General features: G+C 42.8%; 1 protein-coding gene across 1 annotated transcript in view; it reads left to right on the forward strand.

The window, feature by feature from the left end:
- The first annotated feature begins 12,656 nt into the window (after positions 1 to 12,656).
- The window catches only part of Cmc1 (C-X9-C motif containing 1), a 92,606-nt gene continuing 86,260 nt past the window's right edge, over positions 12,657 to 19,002 (forward strand). Inside the window, exons 1-2 of the mRNA XM_050141745.1 lie at positions 12,657 to 13,031; positions 13,533 to 13,601. Of these exons, the coding sequence (XP_049997702.1) occupies positions 12,657 to 13,031; positions 13,533 to 13,601 (444 nt within the window). The remainder of the gene's footprint in view (positions 13,032 to 13,532; positions 13,602 to 19,002) is intronic.

The raw sequence follows: 19,002 nt of genomic DNA on the forward strand, positions 1-19,002 counted from the left end.
CAAAGAATTCAAGACACTGGTCATGAAAATAACAATCCAATAAAATAATGGAGTACAGACCTAAACAAAGAACTCTCAACAGAAGAATCTAAAATGCCTGAATGACACTTAAGGAAATGCTCAGCATCCTTAGCCATCAGAGAAATGCAAATCAAAACAACTCTGAGATTCCCTCTTTCACCTGTAAGAATGGCCAACATCAAAAACACCGATGACAACTTGTGCTGGAGAGGATGTGGGGTAAAGGAAACACTTCTGCATTGCTGGTGGGAGTGTAAACTGGAACAGCTGCTTTGAATTTCAGTATGGTGATTTCTTAGAAAATTAGGAAACAACTTTCCTCAAGAACCAGCAATACCACTTTTGGGCATCTACCCAAAGGATGCTCAATTGTACCACAAGGACATGTACTCAACTATGTTTATAGCAGCTTTGCTTGTCATAGCCATAACACGGAAACAAGTAAATGCCCCTCAATCAAAGAATAGATAAGGGTAATGCCACTACAACTCATTTATGTGGAGCTGGGGATCAAACCCAGGGCTTCAGCTGTGCTAGGCCAACACTCTACCAGCTGAGCCATATCCTCAGCCACCAGGTCAAATTTTAAGAAGTTGCCACTAGATAGAGAGATAGGACTTAAAAAGAGTCACAGGAAACAGACTTGAGACCTGTTCCTTCATGAGTTATGTGAACTTAGGTAATGTATTTAACTTCTCTGCACCTCCAGTTTCCCAAGCAGACACAATAGTGACTTCCTGGCTGTTTTCTGAGTATTAAAAACAAAACACTGAACATAGTGCCTGGTGTACAGTATTTTAGTATTATAAAGAGAGTCTGACCCAAGGGTTCAGGTCTTTGGGATGTAGAGGAAGGAAGAGCCTCAAGAAATGAGACTTGGGAAATTTAATGAGACATTTTTAAAATTAAAAGACCCTTTTTGGGTCTGGAGATACAGTTCATGTGTAAGTCTCTTGGTTGAATCAAGTACTGAATCCCCAGTACTGAGAGAAAATAGAAAGGAAACTAGAAGGAAGGAAATGAGGGAGGGAGGGAGGGAGGGAAGAAATGAGGGCAGGAAGGAGGGATAGAGGGTAGGAGGGAAGGATAGAGGGGGAAAAGGGAGGGAGGGAGGGAGAGAGAAGATGAGGGAAGGAAAGAGAGATAAAGGGAGAAGGGGAGGGAGGGAAACCAAACAGTGAAGTTCCTTCAATGATGCTACTTCGAAATGCAGCCCTACCTGACAGGTGTTTACCAATCACCATCATACTCAGTAGTTCACTTTGAAACTGTTTATCACAGCATGCTCCAGCTGCGGCATAATGCCCACACTGATGCACACACTGGAATTTTCGAACATCCAGTGGAAGTAGACTTAGCTTCCACCCTCCACTGCTCACACCCTCTTGTCTCCCATCCCATTGCCTCATTAAGCAAACAGGAAAGTTTTAGGTGTGTTGGCAGAGGCCGTTAGTTCATTTCTCAACTGACCAGACTTGAAATAATAACCACACAGAAACTATATTATTTGAAGTACTATTTGGCCAATAGCTTAAGCATATTTTTAGCTAACTCTTATATCTTAAAATAACCCATTTCTATTAATCTGTGTATTGCCACGTGGCTGTGGCTTTACCAAGAAAGTTCTCTCTGGCGTCTGGTGTTTCCAGCTGGGCTACATGCTACATGGCTCTGCCTTCTTTCTGCCAGCATTCAGTTTAGTTTTCCCACCTACCTCTTTATGCTAAGCCATTGGCCAAAGCAGCTTTTTTTTTAAATCCTTTAACCAATAAAAGCAACATATATAAAGAAGGACTTCCCTCATCATTTCCCTTTTCTGTTTAAATAAAAAGGAAGGTTTTAACTTTAACATAGTAAAATTGCTGATAATAAAACAGGTATCCAGCAAGAATTATAGTTACAATATGTGTATCTACTTTATCTTTTATTATAACTAAGGAAAACTGTAACTGTACCTATTCTTCAACTCCATCAAAGACTCCAGAAGGATATAATATTACCTAAGTAAACAGGAAGTGCATTGTAGGCAACATCCAAAGCTCTAGAATTGACAGAAACATCTCACTTCCTGGACAGTCCATCCAAATGTCCTCTGTAACATTGAAGCATCCATCTTCAGCCTTCAGACCCATAGTATCTGGCAGACTTTTCTATGAAGCAGGAAATTTCAAAGACAGGTCTGCCTTTATCGGCAGTTTGCCAGTCACTGTTTTTCTGTGTCATATAGACTGTCTAGCAGATTCTTTCATGAAGAAGGAACCCCAAAGGATTGTTTCGCCTTTCTAGTCAACTTCAGCAGTTATTTCTCTGTGGGTCCTGCATGCCCAGTTTACACAGCACACCATCAAGCAGTCCAGGCAAGAGCAGTTTCTTGCCCCAAAGGCCAGCAAACTCCATAAGGAGACTCTTAGATCCCTATCATCCTCTTGAAGTAGATTGGTGCTGCCAGGAGCAGATGTGTCTCACTGTCATGAAAAGTCCTAAGTTCTTAAACATTTTAAATGCCATATTCTGTAGTCATTGAAAATGTTGAAGAATAACTATCCATCTGAAATAAATCTCTGTACATCTAGAAAATCTAACCAACATGACTACAAGCTTGACTATTATAGATGATTATCTACTAATCTGTATTTCTTAATTACACATTACATTTTCAAATGAGCTGCACAAACACAATACCTTAATCAAGGGCAGAAATACACATATAACAAAACTGGCCTTAAATTTCTATCATTAGACCAAGATCCATACCAATGCAAAGTATTCATTTTTATATCATATCTCCTTTTAAATGAAAACATTTGTAAGCAATATTTGGGAATTTTGGAATAGTTCTTTCTAAACTGCTTCATACTTTTTGTTGGACAAAGTATTTGGGGATTAACAGAGACCTTTCAGGGGGTCTTGGTCCATCAAACCACATTAGTCTGGAAGGAATCCATAGGTTCTCCTCCTTTGTGGAAACAAAAGCAGAATATTTTTTCTAAAGCAACATATCCTTAGACCCAAATCTTGAAGTCAAGATATCTTTAAAATATCTATGTTGGTTTAGCTCACAGCTCATACAATGAAATGTCTCTCTGTACTTAGCTCCTTCACAGTCAAAAAATTCAAAGAAAACACAATAATATACACAATCTAGACTCTCTGTGTACATTCCATCTTTATGTGGCTTATTTTCTTACTTTATTACTTTCTCTACAAGTTTACTCTGTCTCTTTGAAAACTTTGTTTTATTTATTAAAAACCATTTACTTTTTTATAACTCTTTATATACTTTTTCTTCTCTCTCCCAAACCTGTGTACAATTTTTTAAACACACTATGACCCATTTAGAGGTCTTTCTCATCTGAATTTGTCTTTATTTTGTGTTTTTAATCCTTTTCTGAACAGGACCGCTTTTTTAAAATGCTAAGTGGCATGCCTAGGACTAAGGCTGCTTTGCCTTTTGGCTCTGCCCAGTCTAGCATGGTGGAGGCATGTTCATCACCTCTGCAAGTCATGCACACTTCCCCAGTTCCAGGTATGCAGCGGGTTTATGTCACACCATTAAGTAGTTTGTAACACACTGCTCACAAAACCCACTCAAATGTTCTGTAGCCAGTCCTCCTGAAAGAGTCAGAACTATTTGTGCTGGCGAACCAGGGATCCAGATCCTAAAGAAACCTCACAGCCTTCCTTGCCAAGGTTGAGTCAGCAAGACCTGTCTTAAAGGAGCCTTAGTGAGCTACCAAACAGAGCAAGAACGTACGTTAAACTTTGCTCTTTTGTGTGTGTGTCTAGAATTCCTTTTCAAGCTCTCTCAGGTTTTAAGTGGATTTAGTTGACCATGTTTCCACACCATAAGTGACTAATAGGCAAAAGAAAAGACAGTGTCTTGTAGTGTCGTAAGAAGTAAACAAAGCCATCAACCATTTCCAGCCATCGTTGTAGGAATGTTTTTTTCAGTTCAACTAGTTTTCCGTCCTGAAGAACCTGGCTGGGCCTGACTGAAACACATATTCACCCTGGCCATCACTCCAGAAACTACAGTGACCCCAGTCTCTGGGCTTTATGACTGACAAGGGATGAGGACGGCAATCAGTTGTAACATCTAAAGGAATTTTCTCTGAACACACAGGCAGGAACTGTGCTGGCTCTAGAAAAAGTCCTCATAAAGCTACCATGGGCACTCACGTTGTTCTGCAGTGCTGCCACACTGAGTGGCTAAGCAACACCAGCCTACCTCACAGCAGAAACGTGGGCCATGCTGCTTCCTCCTGGGACCCATGAGACAGAATGTGCTCTGTGCCTCTCCCCAAATGTTTACTGAAATCTGGGGTGTTTTATGGTTCACTGGCACAGCCTGCTGATCTCTGCCTTTCACTCACATGTTGTGTGTGCAGGAATCTGTCTACAGGTAATCCTCACATGAAGAACCAGACATTTTGGGTGGCGAGCCCACTCTGGGCTCCATGGGATCTCATCTTTCTAAGCCTGAGCATGCTGCAGATGACATCTGCAATAACCCTATCTCCAAATGAGGTAATGTCTACCTGTGAACTGGGGGGGGGGTCATTCCCCACACTACTGACACGAGTGATTTTCATTTTATGTTCTCTATGTCCCACCCTGAAGGATACACTTCCAGACTTTCTAGTTAAAGAAAAATAGTGACTTTGAAACAGTTTCTCAGAATTGACATCCTATTTTAAAACTTGTTCCCATTGACTATATCCAACCTTCTGGATGTGGTGACTCTCACCTTTAATCCCTGCACCAAGGCTGAGGCAGGCAGATCTTTGAGTATCAGGTCACTTAGTCTATTTAGAGAGTTACAGGCCAACCAGGGCTACAAAGTGAAACATCGTCTCAAAAACAAAAGAACAAAATCTAGCTGGCATTGTAAAAAAACAATACAAACATACAGCATTAGACAAGGAATTAAATGCAGAAGAAGCTGAAGCAGGCCTCCCTGCAGGGCCTCTCTGCCTTTCCTTGTTTCCAGAGTTGACATCTGTGTCTCAAGGGCAGTCACAAACATGGATTTCCTTCCCCAGATCTCAGGTTGGAACAACTGTTGGTGTTTACGAGAGGCGCGGTATGAAGGCTGCCTTCATTTTAGATTTGTCGGGGGGACCGCGGCGATGCACTAAAAGTCTGGAGATGCGAGGATGAACGTAAACAGTTCTTCTGGAAGCAGAGCAAGCAGTTGGCAGTGGCAGATGCCACCAGCTTCTGCATCCTGCAGGCGTCCCTCTGTGTCCTGTGCCTGTGCCTCTGCTTGAGGGCTTTCTTTAGGCCTTGCTTCAGGGAAGACTGGGAGTGAGGGAGGTGAACACCAGTGGGAACAGCCTTTAGCCAATGGGTGATGAGAGTTGGCAGGTAGATGTTGTGACTTTGCAACTGGGTTAGAAAATGTCTACACTGATCCTCAACTCCAGGCCGTGGATCCAGCGAGCCCACATTCACCAGCTATATGAGCATTCAGCTACTCACTCTTGCAAATTGACGACTCCTAGATTTTAAGATCAAGTCATAGGTTCGTGAGAATGATCTTGAACTTCTGAGTTTCTTTCCTTCCCTTCCTGAGTGATGGGGTCACGGGGCATTGTGCCACTGCACCAAGTTTGTGGTAGGAACGGAACTTCACTCATCTTAGGCAAGCACTCTAGTAACTCTGCATCCCCAGCTCCAGCAGGGCACAGGTAAGGACATGTTGGTGAGTGTGTGCATGTGTGTGTGCATGTGTGTGGAGGCCAGAGCTCAACCACAGGTACCTTCCTCAGAAGCAGTCTACCCTGTATTTAGAGGTTGTCTCTCATTAACCCGGAACTTGTCGTTTTAGCTATAGCGACCAGCAAGCCCCTGAGATCTGCCTAGCTTTGCTGCCACAGGGCTGGGTTACAAGCGCGAACCAAGCTGCAGTGGTTCTCCCCCCCCCCCATTTCTTTTCTTTTGCATGGGAGTTTTGAGGATTGAACTTTATCAACTGAACTATCTTTCCGGCCCAGATCTAGTTTTGACATGTCTCTATCTCTATGGAGACATTAGTATAGGATATTAGTATACCGGAGAAGAACATGCCTAAATGTAAAATTATACCTTTTTCTCTCCTAGGGATCAAACCAATGCCATAGAAACTGTGAACCATGAAGGTGGCAGGTACCATCCCTGAACGTCCTGGAGTGGACCGCATCTTCAGTGTAAAGTGCAGTGTGACTTACATGACTTAAATATAAATTATGCATTGTTCTTTATGAGCCTCTGAGCTTTACTTATAATGCTCAACTGTTTATCATTTGTACACTAAATCTGGTTAACACCTTTCTTTGCATTGACTTGCAGATAGACGCTGTGCTAGCTACTCCTCTTCTGCTTTACATACACTCGGCTTTATTTTCAAATATCAAAAATACCCACATGTCACAGATGTGCTCTCTTTTCAAGGCAATGTGGCTGATACTGACGCTACTAAATGTATGGTTATTCTTAAAATATAGTGTGTGCACCCGTGTTTCTTAATGAAAACATAAAGACAGCTTGTTCATTTTATCTATTCATTCAGAAAGGCTTTGTGAAGCATCTGTTAGTTGCTAAGTGGTATGACCCAAGTAGAAGCTGGATTTAGTGTGCTTCAAGTCTGTGTGGGATGCACTGCAACAGCCATGTAATGGAACCAGTTAACTGAATTATGTACACCAAGATCTTAGCAGTGAGTCAAGAGACCACAGGGGGGAAAACCCTCACAACACAAAAGAGCCTTTGGTGAGAGATACAAACAAGCTGTGGCATCCAAAACAAACCATCTTTAACTCCAGTTCCAAAGGACCCGACAGCCTCTTCTGGCCTCCTTGAGCATCAGGCAAGCACAGAGTGCACAGACATACATACAGTCAAAACACTCATACACATAAAAAAATTCAAAGATTCTTAATTGTGGGATCTGGTAGATAAAAACTGTTATTAGTTCAAAAGGGAAGTTCCAGAGTAGCAGAACAATTAAACTAAAGCAAAACCTCAGATCTAGAAAATTAAATCAAATACTGTCGTTCAGTGTTTGCCAACTCGGACTCACTCATGATGTGGGCTCCTAAAGTCTGGGGCAGCTCCACCTCTCCAAGAGCACCCACAGTTGGTCTGGTAGGGTCAAGCCAGCTCCACTCTCCACCCTTCACTGTGCTTGGTAGATATGGAATGTCCTTCTGTAAATGTGTTGCTTTTATTGGTTAATAAATAAAGCTGTTTCAGCCAATGGCTGAGCAGAGTAAATCCAGGTGGGAAATCTGAACAGAGATGTATAGAGACAGTAGGTGAAGTCAAAGAGATACCATGTAGCTGCCAAAGGAGAAAGACACTGCTGGAACCTTACCAGTAGGCCACAGTCTCGTGATGATACATAGATTAATAGAAATGGGTTAATTTAAGATGTAAGAGCTAGCTACAAAGATGCTTAAGCTACTGGCCAAACAGTGTTGTAATTAATACAGTTTATGTGTCACTGTTCGTGTCAGGATGGTTGGGAAACAATGGGCAGTTTCCATTTACAGTCTTTGCCATCTCCAATATCGCTGGGTTGCTACCACAACTGTGGCTGCAGGCTGCATATACACCAATGGCCTCCTCTGGTCTCTTTTAAGGGACTGTGACCCTGCTGCAGGCTGCCAGGCCTCAGATAGTCTACATGACTCCATCAATCTTGCATCTTTCATGCCTCAAATCCAGGACCACTGTGAGAATCAAAGTTACATTCTAAGTTTTAATTACTATGATCCAAGAAACAAAAAGCCTCTGATCTGCAAGCCCTTTGCCCAAGAACAGATAGGCTATTGTTTATGGAAGATAATGAGTCACATGTTTTCACTCCCTAAACAAGTTTGTTTGACCCATCTGTACCCAAAATGCTTGATTACATGTGGGCGGGAGGTTCACCGGCAGGAAACAGGTCAGGATGTATGCTTGCCCCTGACTGGATGTCAGGAAGTACATCAGGATGCATGCTTGTTTCTGATTGGATCTCATGGGAAATTTGGTGAATTATGGATTTTGCACTTTTTAACCACCTGCAAAATGTGACTAATGGCCATTTCTGGGAAACCAGAGATGGACCTGGCCAGAGAGTCCAGAAACCTGGCCAGTACTTAATTAAAGTTTGATCCAAATTTGACTTTAAACTGTGGTAGTGGTCTTGTTGTCCACTGGTGCAATTAACAGACTTACATATTACAATGTTTTGGCTACCAACTTGAGATGCAGTCTTTCCCCTTACCCTGACAACAGTTTCTATGTGCTGATTCTGAGGAAATACTTCTAGAACAACAGTTTTCAAACTATGGGTGTTGAGATTGAATCTAGGTCTTCTAGAAGACTGGCTAGTACTCTTCACTGTTGAGCCATCTCTCCAGCATTACCAGTTCTTTTGATTCTACAGCTTCATATCCCTAAAATACATGCTTCTTGTAGATTCTTGATGACATTATCTCCTACTCAGAATACTATAACTCAGCAGGCCCTTTGGCAAATCTATATCTGATGTGGGAGTGTCATATATCAATCTGTTGATTTCATTGGTTAAGCAATAAAGGAACTCCTTGGCCCTGAAAGGTTAAAAGATAGGTGGGAAGAGTAAACAGGAGGAAGAGGAAGTGAGGTCAGACTCTGCTCTGCTCCCGGACAGGATGGACGGAGGCTAGAATCTCCCTGGTAAGCACACCTTGGGGTGCTTACACACGTGATTAGAAATGGGCTAGTCCAGGTGCGAGAATTAGCCTGAAAGGGCTAGAGTTCATGGACCAAGCAGTTCTTAAATGAATACAGTTTGTGTGTTGTTATTTCGGGCATAAGCTAGCCAAGCGGCCGGGGTGTTGGGGACGCAGCCCCGCCGCCGCTCCTATTTCAACATATATCTACAAAAATATTTACATGATGATCCATAACAGTAGCAAAATTACTATTATGAAGTAGAAATGAAAATAATTTTATGGTTGGGGTCACCACAGCATGAGTGTTAAAGGGTCATAGTGTCGGGAAGGTTGAGAGCCATTGTCCTAGAATCCTTCACTTCAAGGATCGTGATTTCTTACTCATCACAGCTGACCAGCATCCATTGTAAAGCACAGGTTTCAGTTCAGTGATGTTGGCTCTTTTGTTAGTCATAGCTGATTCTTCATCTGTGGGTAATCAACACACATGGATTCATAATCCAAAATATCACACAAACAGGCCTGACACCTTTTGCTTCCCTTTGAGATGTCCCAAGACAGGTCCCCACGGTCTGAATTTCTCTCAGTGTTTTTATTTTCTGAGTTCTCATAAAACCCTGCAAGGAACTCTGAGCCATCAATGGCTTTCCCATCTCAAACGTTAACACTTCCATGATCTTCCAACAGAAAACACGGCTGGGTCCATGATAGCTTTTCTAGTTTGTTTTCTGCTGCAGTGATGAAATGCGGAAGAAAGGAACTTTGACGAGGAAAGGGTTTATTTCAGCTTATACTTCAGTTCATTGTCCATGACTGAGGGACGTCAGGCCAGGAACCCAGGCAGGAATTTGAATCAGAAAACACAGAGGAATGTCCCTTACTGGCTCACTGATGGCCTTGCTCAGGGGGCTCTCTTAAATGACCTAGGACCACCTTACTGGCTCGCTGACCTTCCTAGGGATGATGCTACCTATAGTGGACTGGGTTGTCTTAGATCAATTAACAACCAAGATAATCTTACATACATTCATTGGCTACAGACCAATCTAATTGAGATAATTCTTCAGTTGAGATTTCTAAGTGACTCTAAATTGTATCAGATAGACAATAAAACTAACCAGGACACACATCCAGAAATTGTTAAATGTATTTTTTTAGGATCCCTCACACCCCACATTTAATTATGTGACTCTACACGGGGTCACAGCCCACAGTTGATGCTGGGCAGTTCCCTAACCAGTGAGCTACACACTCATTCCTCCACTACCCAAATCTTCAGGGGGAATTCCCCAAGAAGGAAAACAGATAATCATGTCATCTAGGTTAAGTGATTTTAGTCAACTTCTAAAATTTTTTTCCAGTAATCTTGCTCTGAAGAGAAAGAGGGAGCCGGGCAGTGGTGGTGCACACTTTTAATCCCAGCACTTGGGAGGCAGAGGTAGGAGGATCTCTGTGAGTTCAAGACCAGCGTGGTCTACAAGAGCTAGTTCCAGGACAGGTTCCAAAGCTACAGAGAAACCCTGTCTCGAAAACCCAAAATAAATAAATAAATATAAAGAGAAAGAGGAAAGTCAGACATCAACTAAGAGTAGAATCCCAATGGAAAAATAGGCAGATGTTTTAGAACAGATGTGCAAATTACCAGTACTTGTAATGATGCACAAGAAACATCAAAAAATCCTGACTTTGAATCCATTACCTGTGTATTTCAATGTATACAGTAGATGTTCAATAATGTCAAGTGTGAGATGTATGTTGCACAGTTCCAAAGCCTCTTGGCATCCTTCGCCTTCCACTCACACATGGATGCTGCTTTAGGCAGAGCACGAGGGGTTTCTACAGGCTTGGTTCACAGATGTCAGCCTCCTTCCCTCTGGGTACCAGAGTACTCTACAGATTCCTGTATTCCCAGGCCTAGCCTACGGAACTGGTACTCTACATATTCCTGTATTTCCAGGGCTAGCTTCAGCTCAGCTTAGTAGCCACTTATTCTTTGTTCATCCAGTTTTGTTTTCCTGTCCCTATTTCGTTTTTTGAAAGACTGTTTTTAAATCTCACCCACCCCTGTGTGTGTGCACACATGCACATGTATGCATGAGTTTATCTGTACCACATAGTTGTAGGAGCCCGTGGAGGCCAGAAGAGGCTGATGGATCCTTTGGAACCATCCTGTGGATGCTGGAAACTAAACTGGATTTTCCAAAGAGCAGCTAGTGTTCTTAAACACCAAGGCATCCCTCCACTTCTTCTTTCCTTGGTTCACTTCTCTGCTTCCATTCAATGTGCTAGGGTTTCCTGGGATTGCCTGTTGGTATTCAGGCATCTGTACTAGCCTGCCCTTGGGGTTCTGACAGGATACTCCTCAGCTGCAGCCACTGAGGTTGCTGCTCCGAGGCAGAGCTCCTTTAGCTCAGCTTTGGCCAAGAGCTTTTCTTCTCCTTTGAATTCTGGAACACACAACAATGTTTCCGAAGATATTTTCATTCAATTACTAAAACCTGTAACTATTTGGAGTTAAGGTCTCACTATGTAGGCTTGGCTGGATAGTTAACTTGCTAGGCCAGGCTGACCTCAGATTCACAGAGATCTGCTTTCCTCTGCCTCCTGAGTGCTGGATTTAAAGGTGTGCACCATCACACCTCACAAAGGACATTTTAGTGTTGTTAAGAACTCTAAGCTGGGAGGTTATGCTGAATTATGCAGGTAGGTTATAAGAGAGTCAGAGAGAGGAAAGAAGAGATGCCCACAAAAGCAAAACAGAGTGCAGTCATCATCAGAAAAGTACAGTAAGCCTGGTAATAATTAATGGTAATAATTTCTAGAAAGTGAAAAAATGAAAAGCAAAAGAACAGATTTGCCTTCTGGGCCCCAGAGAAAATACAACCCTTCCTTACCCATTTTAGACCTGAGTCCCAGCTTAGTCAGAAATCACCCTATGTCCATTTGTGCTAAGTTCCCAGCAACCTATTATAGCAGCAACGGAAAGCTAATACCAATCCTTTAGATTTTGATTCAAATATCTTTTCCTTGGGAAATCTCTTAGCATGCTGGCAAACGATTCAGCAGGCAATGCCCAGTGCATTTTCATATACCTCATTCTTTGTGCCTATGACTCCTAGTCCTGATTGGCTGTTTGATTAACATCTGTGTAACCACCAGACTATCCCCGTCTATGAGGGCGGAGCTGAGGCAATTTCACTCCTTATTGCCGTCTTAGCTTCCCACACGGAAAAACTGTGAGCATTCCACAAACTGTTGTTTAGACAATAAAAAAATGAAATTCTTAATTGAAATAGGAAGTAAAAATAATCTGATGGGTTTAAAGAGGCACATTAATAATATAGTGATAATTTTAACCGATTAGGCCTACAAATGAAAATGAATGTTCCACGGAGAGAAGCGGGGAGTGTTGGTGTGACATGAGCTGAACTGGGCAGAGCAAAGCAAATAGGACACATTCTCACTGGTGAGTGGACGCGTAGAGGGCTGACCTCTCAGAACAGTGGTGTCCAGAGTCTGAGAGGGGTGGGGCCATGAGGGGAAGGTGCTTAAAGTGTAGTTGGGTGGGAGGGATGACTCCTAACGGCTTCGCTCAGCAGGGTAACTATGGCTGGCAATAACCAGTCGAGTATTTCAAAGTCGCTAGTAGAGAGGCATCTGAACGCTCTGACAAAGAGAACTGATCAGTGTCTGAGACAATAGCTATAACTATTTCCCAGTGTCTTTCTGAATTGAAATGTTACACTCCATATAAAAGTATAGTTAATATGTATCAATTAAGTGCAAAACGTTTTCTTAAAAGATGAAGCAATCAATATTAATCTTTTAAAAGTCCTATCAGAAAGGAAGAAAGGAGGAAAGAAAGGAAAGAGGGAGGGGAGGAGAGAGGTGTGAAGGGAAGGCCACGCTACACATAGAGACATCTCAACAGTCTGGGAAACACCATCGCTTATGCTACAGTCTGGAAAACACCATCGCTATATTCTACACATAGAGGCCTCTCAACAATACGGGAAACACTATCGCTATATGCTACACATAGAGGCATCTCAACAATACGGGAAACACCATCGCTATACGCTACACATAGAGGCATCTCAACAGTCTGAGAAACACCATCGCTATATGTTACACGAAGAGGCATCTCAACAGTCTGAGAAACACCATCGCTATATGTTACACGCAGAGGCATCTCAACAGTCTGAGAAACACCATCGCTATATGTTACACGCAGAGGCATCTCAACAGTCTGAGAAACACCATCGCTATATGTTACACGCAGAGGCATCTCAACAGTCTGAGAAACACCATCGCTATATGTTACACGTAGAGGCATCTCAAGGAAACACCACTGCTGTATCACAGACACTTGATGTTTATGGTCATAAAATTGAAATTTACTTCTGTGTTTCATTTGTGCCATTTTCTTGTTTCTCAGTCAGGTATTTCTCTTGTTTCAGTTAAAAAAAAACATGGTAATTATCTTGAAAAGTTTAGCTCTGAAACGTGTGTGTGTTGCAGACACAGATCTGTGTGAGGATGTGAATGCCTGTGTGCATGACAGAGCAGGACTTTGGGTGTTGCTCCACCATCCTCTACTGCATTCCTTTGAGAGTCTTTCAAACCCTGGAGCTAGGCTAGTAGACAGTAAACCCCAGCAATTTCCTTCTCAGCTCCCCATACCACCGAGATTATTACAGAGAAATGGCTGAGAGGGAGGGAGAGAGAATGCAGCTAAGTTATTTCAAGTACAGAACACTGCGATTTATTTTGGGATGATTTACATGAGGATTTATTTTTCACTCTGAAAATAGTATGCTGATACAGCAAAAACTACACATGAGCGAATGGTGCGGTGCTGAATGTGGGGAGATTAACATTGCAAGGAAGTTAAAGGTAAGTTCTCTCATCTGAAGAATCAAGATACTAAAACTGCAAAATTTTCTCTTTTTAAACCATCTTCTTAGGTTGGCTTTTGTTCCAATTAGCTATCACTGCATGAAAAATTGTCCCGGAACTTGCTGATTTAAAGTATAAACAGGTTGGGAACTTTGCACTATTTTCTGGGTCAGGCTTCAAGCAGGGTTGCTAGGTGGTATTCACGGAGCCTCTAAGTTGGTCTGGAATACTCAAGACAGCTTGGTGTACCTGCTGGATCCTTGGCTGTGACAGCCAGAGGAGTGCACTGACTGTGTCCTCTCTGTCATTTTCCAAGATTATCAGGCTGCCCCATGGAGACTCAGAGTTTCTAGAGAACAGGATTAAAGCTCAGTCCTCTAACAGACTTGATCTAAAAAACACGTCATTTCTACCACTGTCTATATGTCCAAGCAGTCACAGGCTAGCCCAGATTTACTGGGTGTGACATCGAATAACTTGTGGTCATTTTTAATCTTCCATAAATTCGAGACATACCTTAAATGTCCCCAGAGCTTATAAAGATCCAATGCAATTGTGCCTTCTTCCAAATATACAGCTGTCACCAACGGTAGAGAGTAAATCCTTCTCTTACATGCTGTGTTGGCTGGTTTTATGTCAACTTGACACAAGCTAGAGTCGCCAGAGAGGAGGGAGCCTCAATTGAGAAAATGTCTGCATAAGATCTGGCTGTTGGGCATTCCCTTAATTAGTGATTCATGGGGGAGAGCCCTGCCCATTGTTGGCTGGTGGTTATGGTTCTATAAGAAAGCAGGCTGAGCAGGTCATGGGGTTAAGTCAGTAAGCAGGCCCCTTCCAGGGACTCTGCATCAGCTCCTGCATTCCAGGTTCTTGCCCTATTTGAGTTTCTGTTGCACCTTCCTTCTGTTATATGGAACTGTGAATGAAATAAACCCTTTCCTTCCTGAGCTGCTCTGGTAATGATGTTTTATAGTAACAATAAAAACAACAGAGGAGATGAACTCATCAACATGATCCATGAGATGTATGGGCACATCCAATAGTGCAGCTCAGAATGTCCAAGAAACCCTATGGGTCCCATAAAACTGCAAGGAATGTTTTGTGGTGACCAGGTGGACAAAGAGCACTTATTTTTCCACAATGCTTTGTTTTGCCAGAAAATACTTATCCTGTCCATAGCACTGCTGAAGCTTAGCTGCAACCTTGTCCTGCAGGAATAAGGCTCTACAGGTTAGGCTAAATGATAACATCTAATGAGCATTCCATAACCAAGCAGTTGCTGCCTTAGCATATGTGTGGGAGGCCTGTTCTAAGGACAGTGACAGTTTGCTGAGTTCTCAGTATACTTGGGAGAAGCTGGGCTTAGCTGGCACACCTAGCCACTGTTTGGAAATAGAGAAAGGGTGTTTCAGGGACATCACAGTCCACACTAATGTTGTTTCTCTCAGGAATCATATACATGCCTCTGACCTTGCATAAGATTTTCATAATATCAAAATTTAGGGACTGGAAATGGTTTGTTGGCTAAGTGCCCTTGCTGCTCTTACAGAGGACCGGAGTTTAGGTACTAGCACCCACATTGGGCTGCTCACAACCACCTATAATTCCAGTTTCAGGTGATCCAATGTCCTCTTCTAACCTCCACAGAGACTAGTGTGCATGCACACACACACACACACACACACAATAACTTAAAAAATTTGAATAGGTTAATGTTAGAATATCAGAAAATACTATGTGTTATCCTTGCATATAAAAATACCAGATTTGATCAACTTATAAAAGAGAAAAAAGTTATTTGCCTTGCAGCTGAAAGGTTTTGGCTCAAGACTAACTGGCCATTCTGCTTTGGAGAAAGTAGCATATAACACAGGAGCACATGTGGTGAAGAACTGATCACATGATACTCTGTAGGAAAAAAGGACAGCATAGAGAACAGAACTGGGCCCCCCCCCCCATCCATTGGAAGATACATGGGTAATGAGTGACTCAAAGGCCTCCCACTAGACCCCACCTAGGCTTCCAATAGTCCCAAGCTGGGGATGAAACCTTTGACACTTGGATCTTCAGGGGACATTTCAGGTGGAAAAATATAACAGAGTTAAAAGAAAAAGGGCACATTTGAAGAGAGTATTTTCAACATCAATTACTATCTGAGTTATACGAAGAACATCTACAAATCAATGGAGAAAAGGTAAGCCAATGAAACAAAAATGGGCATAGAGTATAAATATATCATTCACAGATGGAGGGTGGAAGATATTGAGCATCAGTAGTGGGAGTGTTGTTGCAACAACAGTCAGTGCATTAATATTCTGCACCTGTAAGCTGACAAGAAAATCCGAACATGACAATACTGAGTATCAGCGATTCTACAGAGAAGAAGCTGTTGCTTCTGGGCAGAGTGCAATGGTAAACGGCACCAATGTAATGGTAAAATAAGAATGATGTGGATCCCCGAGTGGCTGCCACAGCAGAAATGCTGCAGGTCCCCGAGTAGCAGCAGTGGGCAGTGGTTTCCAAGAGCAGCCAATCCCAGGCAGAGATGGTGCAATTCCCCTAGTGGCTGCAGCAGGCCACAAGGAGAGACAGACAGACGGGCATGCCATGAGACCACACTGCAGGTCTCTGAAGGCAGCTGGTCCTGGGCAGGGAGCCATGCAGCAGGCCAGAGACAGAGATGTGGATAGGTGGATAGTCATGCCCTGGAGAGTGAGGTCGGACATTTATTTAGTGGGCTATGGAAGGGAAAGGGAGAAGGGGAGAAGAGGAGAGAGAGAGAGAGAGAGAGAGAGAGAGAGAGAGAGAGAGAGAGAGAAACAGAGAGGGAGGGAAGGGGAGAAGTGGGGAGAAATAGAAGCTGCCTCTTTGAGAGGGAGATAGAAAAGGAAGAGACTTGGGCTACAAGCAGGAAGGAAGATCTGCCTGCCTCAGAGGACGGGGGGGTGGGGGGGTGGCAGGGACAGGACAGATTATTACACTGAGCTGTGAACTCACAGGCTGGAAACACAACTAGCCCTCTGCAGTGCTGCAGAGGTTCAGAGGCAATGGACTGGGGCAAGCTGTACAAGCTGAAGGTCATTTTCAGCAGTATTTATTGAAGCAAAAGGTATATATAGGTCAGAAAAAGTATATATAGGCTGGGTATGGTGACAGGCAGAGGCAAGATGATCTCTGAGTCTGAGAACACCCTGGTCTATATAGTGAGTTCCAGGCTAGCCAAAGGCTACTTGGTGAGATCACATCTCAAAATAAATAAATAATAAATAAATATCCCCAAAGTATGTTGCAGGGGGCTACTTTTCATCCTGGCTGCCCAGAACTGAAATAGTCACACAGAAACCATATTATTTAAATCACTGCTTGACCCATTAGCTCTAGCTTTTTATTGGCTAACTCTTACATATTAATTTAACCCATTTCTATTAATCTGTGTATCGCCATGTGGCTGTGGCTTACCGGCTAAAGCTCTGGTGTCTGTCTCCGGCAGGGCTACATGGCTTCTCTTGACTCTGCCTCCTTTCTCCCACCATCCAGCTTAGTTTTCCTCACCTAGCTCTGTTCTCCTATAGCTGTGCTCCTATAGCTCTGTTAATAAAGCAGTTCCTTTATTAACCAATGATATTCACAGCATACAGAGGGGGAATTCCACACCAAAAGTATATGCAGCTGCAACTCAGAAACCCTGCTGACCACTGACTTACATGGCTGCGATGCAAAGCTCCATTCTTTCACTGTGACTTTAATGGGGCTACAGAGTCTATATTACTAGCTATAATTCACAAACGTTAGCATGACCAGTGTGTTAACACTGGTGACCCAAAGATAATCAATTTTTTACATTTATTTATTGTGTGCATGTGTATGTATATTCACATTTACACTTACCATGGCACATGTGTGGATGTCAGAGAGAGTTTGTGGGAGCTGGGTCTCACTTTACACCATGTGGACTCTGGGAGGCAAACTCAGGCTGCCAGCCTCCGTGGCAAGCACCACCACATACTGAGCTCTCTCACCACCCACACCTCCAAGGGATTTTTCAAGATCAGGACTGAAACTCAAAGTCTGTTCAAAAGGGACTTTGATACCAGTAATCTGTAATATTTTTATTTCTATTATGATAATAATTTATTTGTGAAAAGTAAAGAATGACTCACAACTGTTTTACTTCAAATTGTTTAAAGACAGACAGGTGACAAAGAGATGTTCATATCACACTGTTTAGTGAGTACTTTCTCAAACAACGTGTATAGTGTAACTTCACTGCTACAGAAAATCTGTTGCCCAGATGCACAGAGTACTTAAGAAACACAGAAAAATGGAAGACTCCCTCCCCCCAAGTTGCTAATGGAAGTTACTTTGTGTGGAAGGTGCTGTTGGTTGTTTTACTCTTAGCTCTTTTGGAGGGCCAGCCACCCAGCTGCAAATAAACACCCATGGAAACGTTCTCTTATGAATGCCCAGCCTCAGTGTGGCTTGTTTCTAGTCAGCTTTTATCTTAAATTATCCCATCTACCTCTTGCCTCTGGGCCTTTATCTTTCTCTACTCTTTATACCTTTCTTTTTTCTTTTTCTTTGTGGCTTGCTGTGTAGCTGGGTGGCTGGCCCCCGACATCCTCTTTCCTTATTCTATCTTGCTCCTTCTTCCTTTCCTCTCAGATTTCTCTATTTATTCTCTCTGCCTGCCAGCCAACCTAACCTCTCTCCTATCTTGCTATTGGCCATTCAGCTCTTTATTAGACCATCAGGTGTTTTAGACAGGCAAGGTAACACAGCTTCACAAAGTCAAACAAATGCAGCGTAAACAAAAGGAACACACCTTTACATCTTTAAACAAATGTTCTCTGGAACATTTATCCTCTGGCATAAACAAATGTAGCACACATTAAAATAATATTCTACACCAGGAAGGATTAAAGCCCAGAGGGAGAGAGGACAAGAGAACTCCTCTACAGTTTGAGTTTCACAACAGGAACTATTCTTGTAACAAGAAAGGATACTAACTAAGAAGTAAATGCAGACATGGCCTTCATGTTACCAATGGGACAGTTTGGGCTTCACATGTGGATCCCTGGATATTTTCAGGTCTCAATTTTTTTTTGTTGATTGCATTGGGTGGGTTACTCAGTCTAGGGGTTTGCAACCCACCCTGCAATCAGTTATTTCAGGGTCTCGGAGGGGCGCTACCTGGAAGGGAATGAGCTAGGACAGAAGAAGGAGGCCAAGCAGATTTGTCAAAGCCCCCTTTATTAGGATCATGGTTGCTGTTTATATAGCCCCTGGAGGGTAGGGAAACTGGACTCTTGCCGTGTGTTCCAGGTCACGTAGGCCAGGTTACATACGGACAGGTAGGCCAAGAAGTCACAAGTTGCCACACCTGGTTCCCTGGATAGCT

This window comes from Alexandromys fortis, unplaced genomic scaffold, assembly GCF_014885135.2.
Source record: "Alexandromys fortis isolate MF-2015 unplaced genomic scaffold, M_Fortis_MF-2015_v1.1 scaffold_44, whole genome shotgun sequence".
NCBI lineage: Eukaryota > Metazoa > Chordata > Mammalia > Rodentia > Cricetidae > Alexandromys > Alexandromys fortis.